Here is an 18,808-nt window from a genome sequence, read left to right on the forward strand (position 1 = left end):
GCCCCTCTCGCGCCGCGTCACGCGCGCCAGCCGACGTCGTTGCGTCACTGCTGTGCGACGCGCCCGAGCGTGGATGCCGAGTGTCGGCGGCTCCCCGGGAGGCCCGCGCGGTCCTGGCAGGTGAGCCCGGGGCGCCGGGAGCGGCGGGCGCGGGGAGGGCCGCGGGGGCAGGCTTCGCAGCCGCCGCCAAGCCTGGCTGCCGGCCGCGTGGCTCTGCGTCCCCGCGGGGCGCTCCGTTCCCGCGTGTCTGCGCTCACCGCGCCCGCGCGGGTCCCCGGGGTCGGGCCGCTCCCGCGGGCTGCGGGCAGCGCGGGCGGCCTCGGGGCTGCGGGGAGGGCGGAGCCTCGGCCCCGAGCCCTGCGCGCCCCGCGTGCGCCGGCGGCCGCCCCCGCTCTCGTCTCTCCCGGGCCGCGTTCCTCCTCGCCGGCTCCACGTCGGGGCGCCCCCCTCCCCCCACCGCCGCGCCGCTCCTCCCTTTCATCCGCCAGCCGCTTCATTGTAAAGATTTTATTTATTTATTCACGCAGGACACAGACAGCGAGAGGGAGACGCAGGCAGAAGGAGGAGCAGGCTCCCTGCGGGGAGCCCGACGCGGGACTCGATCCCGGGACTCCGGGGTCGCGCCCTGGGCCCAAGGCAGGTGCCCACCGCTGAGCCCCCCCCCCGGGGTTGCCCCCTGTTAGAGCTCTAAGGGGTTTCTCTGCAGGCGGAGCTCTGAACTCCGCCGCGGCTGCTGTAGTAAGGGGTGGTTTTGCCTGTGATGCAGTGAGGGAGGGGAGGCCGGCGCCTTTTTCCTCCTCGGGCAGCCGCTGAGCCTGGAAGGCTTTCTACAGGTGAGTATTTGCAAGGTGTCCGATGATAGGAAACACGGACCTCAAACCCGAAGTAAGTGAAGTGCTTTTCCCTTGTCCAAAAAAGTCTCTTCTTTTCGTTCGTAAACAGAAAATTGTACCTATAATTATTTGGCAGGGGGGTGTTTGTTATTAAAAAAAAAAAAAAAAAGAAGAAGAAAAAGAGGGATCCCTGGGTGGCTCAGCGGTTTAGCACCTGCCTTGGGCCCAGGGCGGGACCCTGGAGTCCCAGGATCGAGTCCCACGTCGGGCTCCCGGCATGGAGCCTGCTTCTTCCTCTGCCTGTGTCTCTGCCTCTCTATCATAAATAAATAAAAATTTAAAAAAAAGAATTTTAAAAGATAAGAAAAGTGGGTAGAGAAGAGTTCACTCCTGGCAGAGAGGACAGATGAGCAAAGACAGAGAAGAAAGAGGAGGGTGTGTTAAAGGGATAGCAAGGGGGTGAAGCTGAAAAGGTAAGTTAGGTAGGGCCAGATCATAGGCTGTGTTGAGCAGGTCGGACCCTTGTTTTCAGGGAGTGTTGTGCTTTGTAGCAAAAGCTTGATTTGCTGTGTAGTCAGGTCTTGCTGAAGGCTGTTTAGATGATGGGCAAGGGAGTCAAGGAGACCTCACGTTGCGCTGTTTCTATAGATGGGAAGGTCTAGATCGGAGCAGTGGAACCAGGTGGAGTGGATGTGTTGTAGTTTAGGGAGGTAAAATCAGCATGTCTTGTTAACTCTTTGGGTGTTAAAAGTGAAGAGGAAGGACAAGTCAAGGCAAATTCCATATTCCTAGCTTCTGCTACTCACCAGCTAAAATGGAAAATATCGGAGGGTGTGAGGGCACTGTTTTACTCAGTGTTGTCCGTCCAGAACCTAGAGCAGCGTCCTATATATTGTAGGTACTTGCACAGAACAGTTTCCTTTTGATCGTTGGTTGCTATATTTCATCAAAACAACCTTTAGAAAATGTCAGACCTATTTATTTTGGTGTTATTGGTGCACTCTTTTCAGGCTTTTTGAAACAGATGATGATTTGCACCACAGATAAAATGAATCTCTTTTGCAGTTGAATAGTCCTGGAGAGACATTTTGGCTTAATTCCCTGTCAGTTAAAAGTTATAACTCATTTGTATCCTATTCTGTCATTTATTTATTTTTTTAAAGATTTTATGTATTTATTCTGAGAGACACAGAGACACAGGCTTAGGGAGAAGCAGGCTCCATGCGGGGAGCCCGATGTGGGACTCGATCCCAGGACCCTGGGGTCACACCCTGGGCTGAAGGCAGACGCTCAACTGCTGAGCCACCCAGGCGTCCCCTATTCTGTCATTTAAATTGAGAATTTAATTTCAGAATTGCTTTATTCTTGTTTCTTTTCATTTTAATTTTTAAAAAATGTTTGTTTTAAGCTTTTAAATTTGAGCTGCATCAGAATATTACCTTTTATTTTTAAGCTTTTTAAAAAAATGAACATCCATCTTTTTTTTTTTTTTTTAGATTTTATTAATTTATTCATGAGAGACAGAGAGAGAGAGAGAGAGAGGCAGAGACACAGGCAGAGGGAGAAGCAGGCTCCATGCAGAGAGCCTGACGTGGGACTCAATCCCGGGTCTCCAGGATCAGGCCCGAGGCTGAAGGCGGCATTAAACCGCTGAGCCACCCGGGTTGCCCTATTTTTAAGCTTTTATTTTATTTTTTATTTTTTAAAATTTTTTTGTTTTTTTAAATTTTTTTTTTAATTTTTATTTATTTATGATAGTCACACAGAGAGGGAGAAGCAGACTCCATGCACCGGGAGCCCGACGTGGGATTTGATCCCGGGTCTCCAGGATCGCGCCCTGGGCCAAAGGCAGGCGCCAAACCGCTGCGCCACCCAGGGATCCCTATTTTTAAGCTTTTAAATTTAAATTTAAGCTTCTATATTAGAATATTAGCTTTGTTTCTATTTTTTTTTAAGATTTTATTTATTTATTTGAGAGAGAGAGAGAGCGCGCGTGCGCGGGGCAGACACACAGGCAGAGGGAGAAGCAGGCTCCCTGCAGGGAGCCCGATGTAGGACTCGATCCAGGGACCCTAGGGGTCATGCCCTGAGCCTAAGGCAGACACTCAACCACTGAGCCACCCAGGCGTCTCTAGCTTTGTTTTCCTTTTTGGTATTTGTAAGACTTTCAGGAGGTTAAGACCCTAGACCATGTTCAAGTAAATTAAATGTCATCCTAGATTTAGTTTCAGGAGACTTATATTTGCAGTTTCACGTTAATGTTTTTGCGTTGTTAACAGTCTAGGCCAGTGGACTACTTCTGCTTTGGCTACTGGGTGGCTAAGCGAGATGTATTCCCGTGTGTTATAAATTGGTTAGTTAAGTGTGAGAACATTTGTGTGCAGTTTTGTGTATAACTGAATGGATGGTGCGCTTTGGTAGCCCTATCTGTATTCTACTTCTTCTAGATTGTTTCTTCTGTGTTAGAATTAAATAGTTTATTGGTCACTACTACACAGTCCTTTGAAAAGACACAGCGTGTAAATGGTAACTATACAGGTTTGAAAATAATATATATAAAATATTTTCTTTTTCAGACATAAAGCAGTCACTTATTTCTAACGTCAGTTTCAACTATTTATCCTTGGATAACAGTCCAACCGAATGAAATTATGTCTGGGTACAAGCCTGCAGCTATTCAGACGTATCCTGTACTTGGTGAAAAAATCACCCAGGACACACTGTACTGGAACAACTATAAGGTAAATGTAGATGGTAATGAAGGGTTTGCGTTTATACTTATTTCTCCAGCATTTGTTACACTTGTGATACTCTAATAGAGAACTAATAACTAAAAAGAATCTATCAGCAGTTTAGTTGGGTGGGAAATTTGATATCTGATAGTTTTTCTTGGAATTTTTAAAATAAAAGTCCGTATTGGTTAATCATACAACTGCCTAGCAGAGAATAAACAGATGATTAATGGATGCCAAGTGAAATAAATTTTTGAATTTGAATCTTGCATTATTTTTTTCTTTTGCTTTTCTCAAACTAAGAAGTGATGCAGAATTAGTTCTTCCAGACTGTCTACAAAGGCTCGGAAATGATTTTTTTTTTAAGAAAATGAACAATTAAATAGAAAAATGGAAAAAGATTGGGATGGGAGGCTTATGGGACAAGAAACTTTTTAAAATAAGATTTTATTTATTTATCTGAGAAAGAGGGAGGAGAAGCAGGGAGTATCAGCAGAGGGAGAGGGAGAAGCAGACTCCCTGCTGAGCAGGGACCCTGATGTGGGGCTCCATCCCAGGACCCTGGGATCACGACCTAAACCAAAGGCGACGGGTAACTGACTGAGCCACCCAGGTGCTCCTGGAATCAGAAATTTAAATGACCAGTAAATATAACAAAGAGCTACAGCTTTGCTCCTAATTTAAAAAGTGTAAATTGAAACAGTAATTTGGATACATTTTTCATCTGTTACAGTGACACAAATGAAAAATTTTGATCATCATTGCTACTTGAGGGAGGAAAAGTGATGTAAACTTTCTGGAGGGCATTTTGACATTATGATAAAAATATCTTTTGGCCATGTAAATTCTGCAGTTTGGAACCTAATGATTATACTCCCCCAAATTTGCTAAGATGTATGTATGTAGGTGTTTATTAAAGTATTATTTTTAATACTAGAAATTTTGGAAAAATCTCTGTATTTTAGTAGTAGATTGGTAACGTAAATTATGATGTATCCTTTAACGGATGGCAAATCTGTTGAGCATATGAAAAGTTACCTAAGATGTGTTAGTGAAAAAAAGCAAGGTGCAGAACAGCCTGCATGCATGGTATGATCTTTGTGTCAGTTACAGAATACATGGTTAAATGTATGCTGGTACAGGCATAACTATTTTTCCCCCCAGTAATAATCACAGAAAACTCTATTGCTGAAGAGGAAGAGTAGGGTATGGTTTTCCAGCCATATATTTATCTACTTTAATGGCAACCAGGATAGTCTGAGTGATGGATTTGAATTTTTCTTTTTTTTTTTGCTTTTATCATACTTCTTTACTAAATACATCCTAGTAAATGTTATTAAGAGCAAAGAGAAATGATCAATAAGAAATTATGTAATCTTAAAAGGTCTTTCCAATTGTAACTCTGTTAATCTCCTGTATTATTATTTTTTTTTATTAAGACCCCTGTTCAAATCAAGGAGTTTGGTGCAGTGTCAAAAGTAGATTTTTCTCCGCAGCCTCCGTACAATTACGCTGTCACCGCTTCCTCAAGGGTAAATATATTAAGTTTGTTTTTCCTTTATGTAGTTTATATTTGCTACTGATCTTGAGCCATCTGGTCAAATACTACGTTTTTTATCTTTTTGTAGATTCACATTTATGGCCGGTACTCTCAAGAACCTATAAAAACCTTTTCCCGATTTAAAGACACAGCATACTGTGCTACTTTTCGTCAGGATGGTAAACTGCTTGTGGCTGGCAGTGAAGATGGTGGAGTTCAGCTTTTTGATATAAGTGGGAGAGCTCCCCTCAGGCAGTTTGAAGGTCATACTAAGTAAGAGCCACTGTTCAAAAATGTTTACATTTTTTTTTTTTAACCTGAGGTATAATGAACAAAACATTGTTAGTTTTGGGCATATGTTCAATATTTGTGTCTATTGCAAAATGATCATAAAAAGTCTAGTTAACATCTGTCACCATATAGACAGTTTTTGTTTGTTTTTTGGGCTTTGAATAAAAACACAGAGCAGTTCTATGAAGATTATGTACCAGTGTATCCTTTATTTCTTGGTGGTTCTACAATAGAGTACTTCATCTGGTCCAGTTGTATGGTCCAGTTTGACGGGGCTCATGAATTCCCTAGAATTGTATGTGACATTTCGAGAAATGTACGTTTGTCTAGGAAGATTTCCTATAGTTTTTGCCTAATCTGTGAGTTCTGTGACCAGGCCAGGTTATAAACCACTGATCCAAAGGCAACCCTATAACTATAAATCAGAACTAATCTGGACTACATTAGAGGTTCTTATTTTGAAGTCAGGTTTGAAAGGTTGATTCTTTTTCTTCTTGAAGTTAATATTTTGCCACTTAGTAAATTAAATGGCCAGGGCAGTTATAACTTTATATCAAGATTACCTAGTTCATTGCTGAAGTTTGCTACTGATTTAAAATCTCAATTGTTTTTTATAGTATATTGTCAGGAGGATCTTTCCTCATCAGGGAAACATTTAAAGAATAACAAATTCACTTAGTATGATACTACTTCATGACAAGTCTGTCTTAGGATTTTGTAATTAATTGTCCGTTTTGAAATTTTTTTAAATTAAAAGTACCTTTGCTCCAACCTGTAGAACATTTACTTTCATTGAGTTTTGTAGAATTGTCAACATATTAGAAGATATAATTTTAAGACTGTTTATATTAACTTCATAGAGTAGAGGTATTTAAAATTTTAAATTGGCTTAGGGACAAACACCTGTTTTAAAGATTTTCTGAGCTACTTTTTTTGTTATTTAGAGAAAAGGAATGTTTTTATGTTAGAAGATGCCAGAGATATAATTTTTTTCTTGCTTTTTAATATATTGATTCTTGATTTTTTAGAGCAGTTCACACAGTTGATTTTACAGCTGACAAATATCATGTGGTCTCTGGGGCTGATGATTATACAGTTAAATTGTGGGATATTCCAAACTCCAAGGAAATTGTGACATTCAAAGAACATTCTGATTATGTGAGGTGTGGATGTGCTAGCAAACTGAACCCAGATCTGTTTGTAACAGGTTGGTGAACTGTTTTTCCCTCCTGAAATGGATAATTTAATTGTGATATAATTTGATATTGTTTTGGGATAGAGCAGTTTAAACATTTTTATAAAGGAGTATGTTTCTGTTTTTCCAGTTGTTTTCTTTTGGTGATTGTTCTTACTGTCTTCCAAACAGCATTTGGAAGCATCAGGCTTCCCTGGAAACATGAGTGTCAGAACTGTAATGGTTTTCACAGCAGCCAAGAAACAAAGATAATGCCGTAGAGTGTTTGTGGGTGCTTGTGCAAAGGTTCCCACATGATTCAGTAGTGATGATAGCTTGAAGATCCGAATAGTTTAAGATCTAGTATAATGTAGTATAGTATAATATAGTACAGTAAAATGCTTTTTCAGAAAACAGTAGTACCAGAGAGTATGGAAATACTCTGTTTTCATGAATGTACATATGTGTACATTATTACATCTAAAATTTCATCTTATTACACCTTAAAATTTCATCTAAGCCTCTTCTCCTTTTAAAATTTATATTTGGATAAACACACATACTTAGTTTTTGTTGTTTTAAATAATAAGTTCACATAATACAAAAATTGACATTTTAGGGTCATATGATCATACTGTGAAGATGTTTGATGCACGAACAAACCAGAGTGTGATCTCTGTTGAGCATGGGCAGCCAGTGGAAAGTGTCCTGCTTTTTCCCTCTGGAGGACTTCTGGCATCAGCAGGTATTTTAAAAATTGCTTTACTAATATTGTTGGTCATCTCGAATGAGTGATTTTTTTTTTTTTTTTTTTTTTTTTTTAGTTACTTCTTATAATTTAACACTGTGCCCTTGAATTGCATACCTAGGTTTTGCTCAACTGATAAGTAGGGCAGGCCAGCAGTTATTTATTGAGTACGGAGGGTGAGCCAGATACTGTGCTATTATATACATATTATTGAGCCTAGAAGGTAGGTAGTTTTCTCCATATTTTGCAGCTACGGAAATAAAAGTTATTAAACTAATTTTTACAAGATAAAGTGATAGATCTGAAATCCTAGGACTTGAGAGTCTACTACATTGTGTATTTAACCTAGAAATCCAGGTTGTATTCCTGTTTATCCCTACCGAAGAGATCTGTGACAGCTTTTGAAAACACAGTCCTTTTCATTCTAGAATCAGATTTGTCTCTTTTCTGTGTCTCTTGATTGAGATGACTTTACCCAGAAAATAGCCAGTAATTCTGGAGGAGGATATAATGTGGAGTCAGAAGGGGTCTTGACACAGTTTACATCAACTTGTAACTGACGTCTTTTTTCGTTATGTTGATCATAGAGCATTTTCAAAATTAGAATGGAAAGAGTAAATTGACTTTTTTCATTTATCATGTCAAAATTAATGTGTTGACAGTAGGATACGTAGGTAGTATAACTTATAGCATATGTGTGACTGTGTGTGTAGCCTTTTTTTCTCTCAATTTCAAAATCCAAATAAAAATTAGCCTGTTTTATATTTCTTCCCCAGGACCTCTTTAATTTCAAAATAAGTTGATAACATTGTCAGATGTATCCATTTTTCTTGCTGTTATTTTGAGAAACGGAAATAAGTTCAAGTTGAACAGGGAGAATGGGCATCTCTTCTGTGTCACTAGCTAATTGTACGATCTTGGGCAGTCCCTTCACTCAGCCCCTGTAGGCTTTGGAAATGTGAGCTTGGACGGAATCAGTTGTTTTAAACTATGCTCTCTCGTGAGCTGCCACAGGTGGTGAGACAGGGACTGTGAACTGGCCTATGTGCCCCTTTCCCAGTTAGGATAGGTAAGACCTTTGCTCCTCCCTCTCAAACTCATTTTCCTGTTTTACCTTCTAGACTTTTGCTTCACATTTCATTGAAATAAAAGATGCCGTATTAAAAGAATTGTTTTTAAACTATTAGAGTGAATTGCCTTTAAGGAACCTTCTAACTCTTCGAGTAGAAGTTTTAGGGAAGTTTTTTTAGTTTTGGTGAGATTCACAAAATGTTTAGGAAGTAAAGCTATATTATTCATTTCCATAGTGACCCAAAATTTCTTTTGCCAAATGATTTTATTACAATTCTCGTAATCTTTTTTGGTTATACTTTTTATTTTGCTGGGAAGTTCTGTGAACTTTACAAACATGCAGTTAATCATCATAACAGTTCTTTGAGGTAGGAACTATTATTATTCTCAGTTTCAAAGTCTGAGTGATGGAGCCAGCACTGAAACCAGGCAGTTTTGCTCTGGGACCCCTCACTTCACCTCCATGCTGTGCCCTGTCCAGTGTAGAATGCTTTTCAAATCTTTAAAATACTAAATATTAGGCAGAATTTCAAATTAATGATTATTTCTTCTTGTAGGAGGCCGTTATGTTAAAATCTGGGACATGCTGAAAGGAGGACAATTACTAGTGTCTTTGAAAAATCATCATAAAACTGTGACGTGTTTATATCTGAGCAGCTCTGGACAGAGGTTACTTTCTGGGTCCCTGGATAGGTTAGCGTTTTAATTTTCTTTCTTTATTATTACTGGTGTATGGATATTTACTGCTTGAGGAAATGAGTTATTTCTGAAGTATTTGTGATAAAGTAAATGTTCTGTCAAATTTCTGTGAAAAAATATTTTCAGTTGAAAATTAGTTTTGATCTTTTTTTATTCATACACAGCAAACTTATTTTCTTGCTTGACATAAGTTAGTGCTTCAGGGCAGCCCCAGTGGCTCAGTGGTTTAGTGCTGCCTTCAGCCCAGGGCGTGATCCTGGAGACCCAGGATCAAGTCCCACCATCGGGTTCCCTGCATGGAGCCTGCTTCTCCCTCTGCCTCTTGTCTTTGCCTCTATCTCTCTCTGTCTCTCATGAATAAATAAATAAAATCTAAAAAAATTTTAAAAATTTAAAAATCTTAAAAAAAAGTGCTTCAGCGTATATACTTAAGGAATTTTATTGAACCATTTGAACATTGTTTTTTTTTTAATTAGTCTCTCATTCTGTGATTTCTTTAAAAATCCTTATTGTGTATGTGTATATCTAAAAATTTAATGAGTGTATGTATGTATTCTAGCTTATATTCTTCAAAATTTGAAACTTCATGTGAAAACTTATATACATTTATGTGATTAAAATTTTATCTTTTTTCTTTTTTAAAAGATTTTTTTAAAATTTATGTGTGAGAGAGAGCATGCATAAGAACACAAGTGGTAGAGAGGGAGAAGCAGGCTTCCCATCAAACAGGGAGTCTGATGCGGGCTCCATCCCAGGGCCCTGGGATCATGACCTGAGCCGAAGGTAGAAGCTCAGCCACTGAGCCCCCCAGACGCCCCTCAGATATTATATTTCCAATTAGTAGTATTCCATTAGTTAATGTTCTAAAACAGTGGTGTCCAATAGAAATATGATGTAGGCTACATATAAAATTTTAAATGTTTTAGTAGCCACATTAAGTAGGCAAAAAGAACTCAGTAAAATTATTTCAGGGTATCTAAAATATTATTTCGATATGTAATCAATGTAAAAATATTACCAAGACAGATCAGTTAAGCATCCAATACATGCCCTATGATACAGTAATAATATTTTATAGTGATTAAAGTGAAATGTAGTTGTTTAACAGAAAAATATTTTTACACTACCTCAGTTTTCAAATTAAAATTTATTTAAAATCAAAATTAAAAATGTGGTTCTTTATTTCCACTGGCCACATTTCAAGTACTCAGTAGCATGTGGCTGGAGCTATGGCGCATTTCTAGTAGTCATATTTATTTGTTTTTGATTATTTTATGTCTGTATTTTCTATTTTTGTTGTTATGGAAAGCCTTGGTTTTTCAGTATGTTCATTAAAAAGTATATATGTTTTAAAAGCTAGAATATATATAAATGAATATATATATATATACATATACATACACATATATATTTTGTAAGATTTTATTTTATTTATTCATGAGAGGCACAGAGAGAGAGGCAGAGACACAGGTAGAGGGAGAAGCAGGCTCCATGCAGGGAGCCTGACACGGGACTCGATCCCAGGTCTCCAGGATCACGTCCCGGGCCGAAGGCGACACTAAACCTCTGGGCCACCGGGGCTGCCCTAGAATATAGTTTTAACACAAAGGAATTTATTATGTAAATATGTAACAGATTCCCTGAAATGGTGTTACTAGGCAATTTAGGATTTGATTTTTAGATATGTCCCTTAAAAATCAAATGTGAGTTGGCTCTGTTCATGGTAGTTGGCAGATGCTGCTGGGCAGCCTACCACGCACAGAACAGCCTCCACAACGAAGACTTACCTGGCCTGTGGTGGTAATCATGGTAATGTTGAGAAACCCTGCTCTTTTGATTCCCAGTGTACTTTGAAACCTTTTCTTTACTCTCAAGTTTCATCTTCAGGTGACAGTGGTTCATGGTCTGTCCTTTTGGTGGCTAGTCTTGTCTTTATATAAACATAGCTACTGCTAACAGTTGATTTTTAGATTCAGTAAGGAATTAGTTTGTAATTAATATTGTTAATCATTTTTCTTCATTGCTTTATAAATTTTAATATTTATATATTGAGTTTCTAAAAAATAGGAAATTTGCATTTTACACTCATTTCCAAGGTGATTTGTAACAAAGCTTGCTCTTTCTTTCTTTCTTTCTTTCTTTCTTTCTCTTTCTTTCTTTCTTTCTTTCTTTCTTTCTTTCTTTCTTTCTTTCTTTCTTTTCTTTCTTTTTAGGAAGGTGAAAGTATATAGTACGACTTCCTATAAAGTAGTCCACAGTTTTGATTATGCAGCTTCAATTTTGAGTCTTGCACTTGCGGTGAGTACTTTTATTCTTTTTAAAGCTTTCACTAACTTTGTTAAAGTAAAATGGAATTGTAGGGTTTATCTTTGTATGTGAGTAAATTTTTTTTTTAAGATATTATTTGTTTATTTGACAGAGAGATTGAACTCAAGCTGGGGGAGAGGGAGAAGCAGGCTCCCTTCAGAGCAGGGAGCCTGACATGGGGCTGGATCCCAGGACACTGGGATCATGCCCTGAGCTGAAGGCAGATAGTTAACCAACTGAGCCACCCAGGCACCCCAGTCTTCTTCTTACCATATTAGATAGTTAAGATAATTTGTATTATATGACTTGTCTCAATAATTTAGTATGAATTGAGATTTAGATCTTGCTCACTATACACCTTCAAATCAAGTATAGCTATAGGCATTGTTACCATGAACGGCAGGATCTGGGAAACTGATAAATCTTTCAACACATTTAACTTAGAGTTAACATACTCTAGAAAATCAAGTTGGCTCTCTGAGGGAAAAAAAAAAGAGTGAGAAAAGCAAGTAACAAAGTGAACTTGTATGTCTTTGTTGACTGCTTTTTCTGGGATGTCCGCTGTCAAATTTCTTGAGCCATTGAAAAGAGGATATTTGAATACATCATATAGAAATCTGAATTAGAAGAGGAAAAGCTGGGATCCCTGGGTGGCGCAGCGGTTTAGCGCCTGCCTTTGGCCCAGGGCACGATCCTGGAGACCCGGGATCGAATCCCACGTCGGGCTCCCGGTGCATGGAGCCTGCTTCTCCCTCTGCCTATGTCTCTGCCTCTCTCTCTCTCTCTCTCTGTGACTATCATAAATAAATAAATAAATAAATAAATAAATAAATAAAAAGAAGAAGAGGAAAAGCTGATTACAAAATATTTTCTTGGCAAGATTATGGAAAGTCATGCCATCACATGATCCTTTTTCTAATAAGAGGATGCAGAAAAAAAAATTATTTTAGAAGTTTCCCAAGATGTCATTAACTGTATTATTATTCAAACTGCCAGTGATAATTTAAACACTATCAATATAATAGTATCCTGGAGGAAAAAATTATTTGTTCTAACTTTTTGCACAGATTATTGTTAGGCAGAGTATCTATATCTGAGTGGAACTCTTAGTGAAAGTATGGATAAGCAGAAAACATGTTAGAAGTGGTATTTTGAAGAAAAAGTAAGCTAAATGATGGGTTAGGAATAGAGTAACTTATTTTTCTAATTGTTTATAGCACGAAGATGAGACGATAGTTGTCGGAATGACCAATGGAATATTGAGTGTGAAACATCGGAAATCTGAAGCAAAGAAGGAATCTTTTCCCAAGAGAAGGAGGCCTGCATATCGAACTTTTATTAAAGGAAAAAGTTACATGAAGCAACGGGTATTTGCATATTTCTTACATTTTTTAAAAAGGTGTAGTTTGTTAGAGTAGGCAGGTCCATCCCTGCACATTACTGGAAAGTGTAGTTCACATGGGATTTAACTTTATTTTGCTTTTCTCTACCTTAATTCTTTGCAGATTGCTAGATTGGGGACATTATTAGTAAGTAATGGGGAATGAGGTCTACTTTGATACCCTGAATCGTAACAATGTTACATATTAGTATTTTACCATATTCAAAACAATGTCTTTGACACACTATCTAATTTGATCTCCTAAACAACCCTGAACAGTAGTAGAGCCTATTATGTCCCCGTTTGGCATCTGAGAAGATGGAGATAGAAGTTCTGGTCGATCTAGCATCTCATTACTGGTAATCAGAGTCGTTGGGACTAGATCTCAGTCTCTCCCATTTTTGTTTTTTTCTAATGTTTGCCCAGAGTGAGGTATTGTGTATGTGTTCTAAGTTAAATCATAGGAGAGTAAGAACACATTGATGTAGCAAATTATTCCATTTTTAATTAGTCTGCATTCTGGGGATATGCCCATTATTTATTAAATAGTTCAGGGTCATCCTAGTATAAAATCCCACAATGAAAAAATTTATTTTGAATGAAACTGTGCAGATACTGATTTTTCTTTATAAATTTACTTTGTAATACAGGACGACATTTTGATCAACAGGCCATCAAAGAAACACCTAGAATTGTATGACAGGGATCTGAAAAATTTCCGGGTCTCTAAGGCACTTGACAGAGTCCTTGAGGTGAGTGGGAAGCATATATACATATATACAATATGCTATCCCTGTGAGAGGGAGAGAGCGTGTGTGTGTTTATATTTTTAATTAAGACTAATTTTTTAGAGCAGTTTTAGCTTCACAGCAAAATTGAGGGGAAGGTAAGAGGTTTCCTGTAGACTCCCTGTGCCCACACAATCATAGCCTCTCCTATTATCAATAACCCCACCCCCACTCCCCCCGCCAGAGTGGTACATCTGTTACAGTTGCTAAACCTACGAGGAGCATATTTTTAAAAGAATCATTTTATTAATTGTGTATTACCGCAACTCAAAACTGTAATGATATAAACCTATTTAAATTTGGTAATGGTTAGTGAGTTCTAAGACTATCATTGTTTCCTGCGCTGTCTTACCTGCTCATGTTTACTGAAAATTTTTCTAGCCCAGTTGTACAATAAAGACACCTGAGATTACAGTTTCCATCATAAAGGAGCTAAATCGAAGAGGAGTCCTTGCAAATGCCCTTGCAGGTCGGGATGAAAAGGAAATCAGTCGTGTTCTTAATTTTTTGATACGGTATGTTTTAGGTCTATGAAACATACATTTTGCATCTGAACTCCTCCTTTATCTCAAATAAGAGAGACCTTTACTTTTATATTGACCTTAGAAGAGAACTGATGGAACAATTTAAAATTTATTTTATGGATATTTTTAAAGTTGACACTTTTCATAAAATAATTTTTGCTCTGTAGGAATCTGTCTCAACCAAGATTTGCCCCTGTTTTGATCAATGCTGCGGAAATAATTATTGGTAAGTAGTTGTTAAAACTTGAAAAATTTGGGGCACCTGCGTGGCTCAGTCAGTTAAGCATCTGCCTTGGGCTCAGATCCTGATCTCAGGGTCTGGGGATCGAGCCCTGCGTAGGGCTCCCAGCTCAGTGGGGAGTCTACTTCTCCCTCTCCTTCTGCGCCGCCCCCCCTCCCATTGGTGCTCTCTCTGTCTCTCTCTCTCTCTCACTTGCTCTTTCTCTCAAATAAATATGTGAAACCTTAAAAAAAAAAAAAAAAAAACTTGAATTGCAGCACTAGAGATGTCAAATAATGAAATTGCATAGATCACAATACATTGTTTTTATGAATTCTCCAGTAGCGATTGTCATGAAGAAAACAACCACAGTAAATCAGTGCCTTTTAAGGGAAGTAAAATGTTTATAGTAGTTTGACTCTGAATTGCTAAAGTTAGAGTTATTGAAATCAAACAATTTTTGTTTAGACATCTATAATTTTTAAGGGGAAAATGAAAGTAGGTCAGAACTCCACACTGTACTTTCTAGAAGTACTTCTTTTTGAAAAAAAAATTATTTAGCTGGATTATTTTCTATAAATCATAAATTATAAAATAAGTACAGATTTTTCAGTATGTTTATATTTAATATTTTCATACCTTTTCTAACTATTGCTGTTCATTTATTAGAAAAGTACCTCTAATTAATGTGTTTTCTCTCTCTTTCTAGATATATATCTTCCTGTGATTGGTCAGTCACCCGTAGTTGATAAAAAGTTTTTGTTACTTCAAGGACTCGTAGAAAAAGAGATTGATTACCAGAGAGAACTACTAGAAACCTTAGGGATGATGGATATGCTTTTTGCTACTATGACAAGGAAAGAAAGCACTTCTGTGCTGCAGCATACATCTGATGGATTTCTAGAGAACAAGATGGAATCGTAGTGTCTGATGAGACCTGTAAGAACAGCTAACTTGAAATAGATTTGATTCTATTAACTATTGGAAAGAGAATCTCTGATACAGTAAAAACAAAGCAAAACAAAAGCCCAAAAAAGTATTCACAGAAGCAGTTTGATGGAAGAGACTGGAATATCTAGAATTGGTAAATAAGTACCTATTGTAAGACATGGTTTTCCATGTAATACTTTGAATTATTTCATGGCATCTTCGGCTAGAAGATCTGAGTTGTCTTGGTCGTAGTGTATTGTCCACCTTGGACAAAGTGATATTAATTTTAATACAGCAAAGTTCTGTATCAACATTTGGGTAGGCCTTCAGAACCCTGGAATGGGTTTCAACTGGGAATCCTGCCAAAGGGGCAGGGCATTATTTTTTACTTTTCTCCTGGACAAACAACAACAACAGAAACAGCAACAGAAATAAATCCTCTAATCAGTGTGGGATTTCCAAGCCCTGCTGATCTCGCCTCCCTTGCCTTGATGTTATTGTTTATCCTAGGTCCCATGTTCCCGCTTCTGCCGGTAATGGGACTGCATCTGCTCCACATGTGACACATCAGTGGCCAGCTTTGAACAATTTACTCTGAATTAGTTAGAACATGTATTCAAAGAGTGTGATGAGGCAGATTTGATACCTAAAAATTGTGCTGTCCATTCCAGATTCTTTCCATTCCTTTAATCTTGACCATTCTTACCAGAACAAGGTCTACAGATAGACCTTATCGGACCACAATTTTCTCCTTCTTGATACACAGCTTTTTTTCTGCCCAGTTTTCAACTTCAGGTTCGAGGAGTGATAAAATTTGCCATTTATCTTGTAATTAAATAGCCTTTCAACCTTTTATACATATGTTTGGAGCTTCTCTTACAGCTTCCTACCCTTCTGAAAACCACTTTCTGTAATCAGTCTTTAGAGTTTGTTTCTCTAATCTCCACAATCATCTTGTATTTTAGAACTCAAAGATAGAGTAGCTTGTTTTGGAAAATAGTTTTTGTTTTTTAAAGGTCGATGTAAGCCACATTTTTATAAAGATATTCTTTCTTCTTGGCTCTGAGATATGTGAATTCATGAATAGTCACTGGCTACTGTTTTAGGACACTGATTTCACACTTGCTACTTCTCCCTTTTCCCAGTTCCTATTCCACCTCAAGTAGTTATCTGTAAGGAAACCTGCTTTGTGTTTAAAAAAAAAAAAAAAAAAACTTAAGGAAGATTATGCAATGGGAATCTCCTCTTAGAGTTTAGTTTTGTGAATTCAGGGTTTTTTTTTTTTTTTTTTTTTTAAGGCAGAAAAGAATATTTCTGTGGTCTGGAAAGGGCATGTGCTCAAAAATAGGGTCTAGTTTCCCTTTCTTGAATTGGTGAATGCACAGTGGCTTATGAAGAAACCAGGAGTTTATTTCCCGGAGTAATTATGAGATTAGATAAGGTCAGAAACCCTGTCTTCATGTTAAAAGGGTTAATTTATTTAAGTAAATTTTGTATTTAAAAGCTTTTAAAAGTATTTAACTTTTAAGTATGCTGTATACTAGTAAAAATTAGAAGTTGAAAATTCTAAAACTAGCTGCCATCAAGTGTGCAACACGTGACAAGAGTTTTCCCATACATTATTTTATTCAAGTCTCATCACAGCCATCCAGTGTTGGTGTTGTCACTTAATGCTGAATGAGCTCCAGTGGTCAGCCCACTTTTCCCCCAGGCCTGAGTCCCTCATCATCCCGGCACTGTGAACCCACCTGGCCTCTGGGGCCAAGCCTCCTGTTCCTTTAACAGGACTTCACAGAGCGCTGCGGTTCTTGAATGAAATCTAGAATGAAGATGAATTTTCAGAAAGGTTTTGCAATTCCCATAGCCATTGATACTGTATAGTAATTTCAGGAATAGTTTTTATATTCATTGGGACAAACAAGTATTTGTTATTTGAAGTATTTAAACACAATTGGCATATTAGGCATATTATGGTGTGTTGCGTTGGCCTTTGGATTCTAATATAAAATGACAGATATTAAGGCTTCTGAATTTTAGTTGAAAAATACTGCAAAAATCTTGATATGTCCCAGAGAACTTAGGAACTCATTGTACACTTATTGTAAGAGTTAAGCACTTGGGAAGGTTCTGCTTATTGGATCAAGCATTTGAAGTGCTATTACAAGAAAAACATCTTAAGTGTATAAATGCTATTGTTTAAAGGAATTTGGATTGTAAGTGGATTTGTTTAAAAAAATTTTAAATCTAGTGTGTTCAACTTAAATCTACTTTATGAAACATGAATTAAAGGCCCCCTTGAAAGTGATTATTAAAATGAACTAGTATTATGGATGGAATATAAGTTAAATCTAAAACTTTAAGGAAAGTTTTCAAATGCTTAACTTTAACAAGTAACTAAATTGTCTCTCCAATGAATAAAATGTTCCCTCAGCCACGAAGAGGCACTTACTGTGACTAGGCTGCGTGCTTCTTTCCCTGGATAGTGACCTAGACCAGGGGTGGTATATCTGGCTCAAGCCCAGGCTAAGCCGGGAGTAGTAACTAGGAATTATAATCAAATTCTTTTTTTAAAAAAAAAAAAAGGTTTTATTTATTTATTAGAGTGAGGAGAGGTAGAAGCAGGAAGGAGAAAGAATTTGAAGCAGACTCTGTACTGGACATGGGGCTCAATCCCACCCTGCGAGATCATGACCTGAACTGAAAGCAAGAGTTGGACGCTTCTATGCGCCACCGAGGCGCCCCAAATTCTTAATCTTGGCAAATGTGGGGTTCTGAGAATGCTTTTTGGATCATCAGCAAAGAAAGCGAAGAAAGGAGAAGGAAACTAAGTCCGGAGAAAATCTGCAAGACCAAGCCATCCTGCCTCAGGAGGGCAGGATAGAAAAGAGACCGGGTTCCCAGCGGTTCCGTTTTCCTTCTGGCTGTACCTTAGTGTTTCCCTCGGAGCCATGAGACTATTTGGAATCCTTGTAATAAATTCTTTTTGCTTAGATGCGTGTGAGTGGTTTCCTTCATTCACAACCAAGTAGCTCCAAAGATGCTAATTCACGGATCCTGGTATTTATTCAGGCACACATTAGGGGTCAGGAAATTGGGGGTGTTACAGTGAACCCTATAGACCAAATCCCCGTTCTCTTGGAATTTCTGTTCTACTTGGGAGAGTTGGATGTCAAGTAAACTCTGTGCCACCATTGATCCGCAGGTTAGTGTGCATTTGCTACAGTTTTAAAAGGAATCGCACAGAATTTAGGATTGGGGGCTGGCTTCCACTGAGCATTAATGTTTTGAGATTCGTAATTCACTTAAGATTTAAACTGGAAAGAATTACAGAACATGTGCCGACCAGGATACTCGTGCAGACGGGACAGCTAGTCGTGGGAGAGGGAGGCCAATTGCTGGGACGATGTTTTTGGGAGGGGATTTGGGGTCGAGTACCCAAACAGAAGGGTTAGCTTAGGAGAAGGAGTAGTTCGGGTATGGTTCAAGGGGGAAGGCAAAGTATATGGGCACAGATGTCATTAGGCATGTAGATATGATGGGGCGGGCTTGCGGGGGTTCTTCACTGGCCAC

At 38.4% G+C, this 18,808-nt stretch overlaps 1 protein-coding gene across 2 annotated transcripts; it reads left to right on the plus strand.

Moving 5' to 3' along the window:
• Positions 1 to 65: 65 nt before the first annotated feature.
• On the plus strand, positions 66 to 18,228 carry UTP15 (UTP15 small subunit processome component). 2 transcript variants are annotated; one of them, XM_041765598.1, is made up of 13 exons: positions 66 to 120; positions 3,410 to 3,574; positions 5,005 to 5,097; positions 5,194 to 5,378; positions 6,425 to 6,603; positions 7,190 to 7,315; positions 8,947 to 9,082; positions 11,302 to 11,386; positions 12,613 to 12,762; positions 13,427 to 13,528; positions 13,946 to 14,079; positions 14,256 to 14,314; positions 15,018 to 18,228. In XM_041765598.1, exons 2-13 carry the CDS (start codon positions 3,485 to 3,487, stop codon positions 15,230 to 15,232), a joined length of 1,554 nt encoding a protein of 517 aa, XP_041621532.1. In that variant the 5' UTR covers positions 66 to 120; positions 3,410 to 3,484; the 3' UTR covers positions 15,233 to 18,228. The 2 variants fall into 2 exon arrangements, with proteins under 2 accessions (XP_041621532.1, XP_041621531.1); XM_041765597.1 differs by lacking the exon at positions 66 to 120 and adding an exon at positions 575 to 636.
• Positions 18,229 to 18,808: the final 580 nt, after the last annotated feature.

This window comes from Vulpes lagopus, chromosome 8 (genome assembly GCF_018345385.1).
Source record: "Vulpes lagopus strain Blue_001 chromosome 8, ASM1834538v1, whole genome shotgun sequence".
Taxonomy (NCBI): domain Eukaryota; kingdom Metazoa; phylum Chordata; class Mammalia; order Carnivora; family Canidae; genus Vulpes; species Vulpes lagopus.

Excerpts from the sequence above, each read along its gene's own strand:
- UTP15 (XM_041765598.1), top strand. The coding sequence starts at position 3,485 with ATGTCTGGGTACAAGCCTGCAGCTATTCAGACGTATCCTGTACTTGGT. Across the intron at positions 5,098-5,193 it reads CTGTCACCGCTTCCTCAAGG|ATTCACATTTATGGCCGGTA; the intron begins GTAAATATATTA and ends ATCTTTTTGTAG. Across the intron at positions 14,315-15,017 it reads TGCTGCGGAAATAATTATTG|ATATATATCTTCCTGTGATT; the intron begins GTAAGTAGTTGT and ends CTCTCTTTCTAG.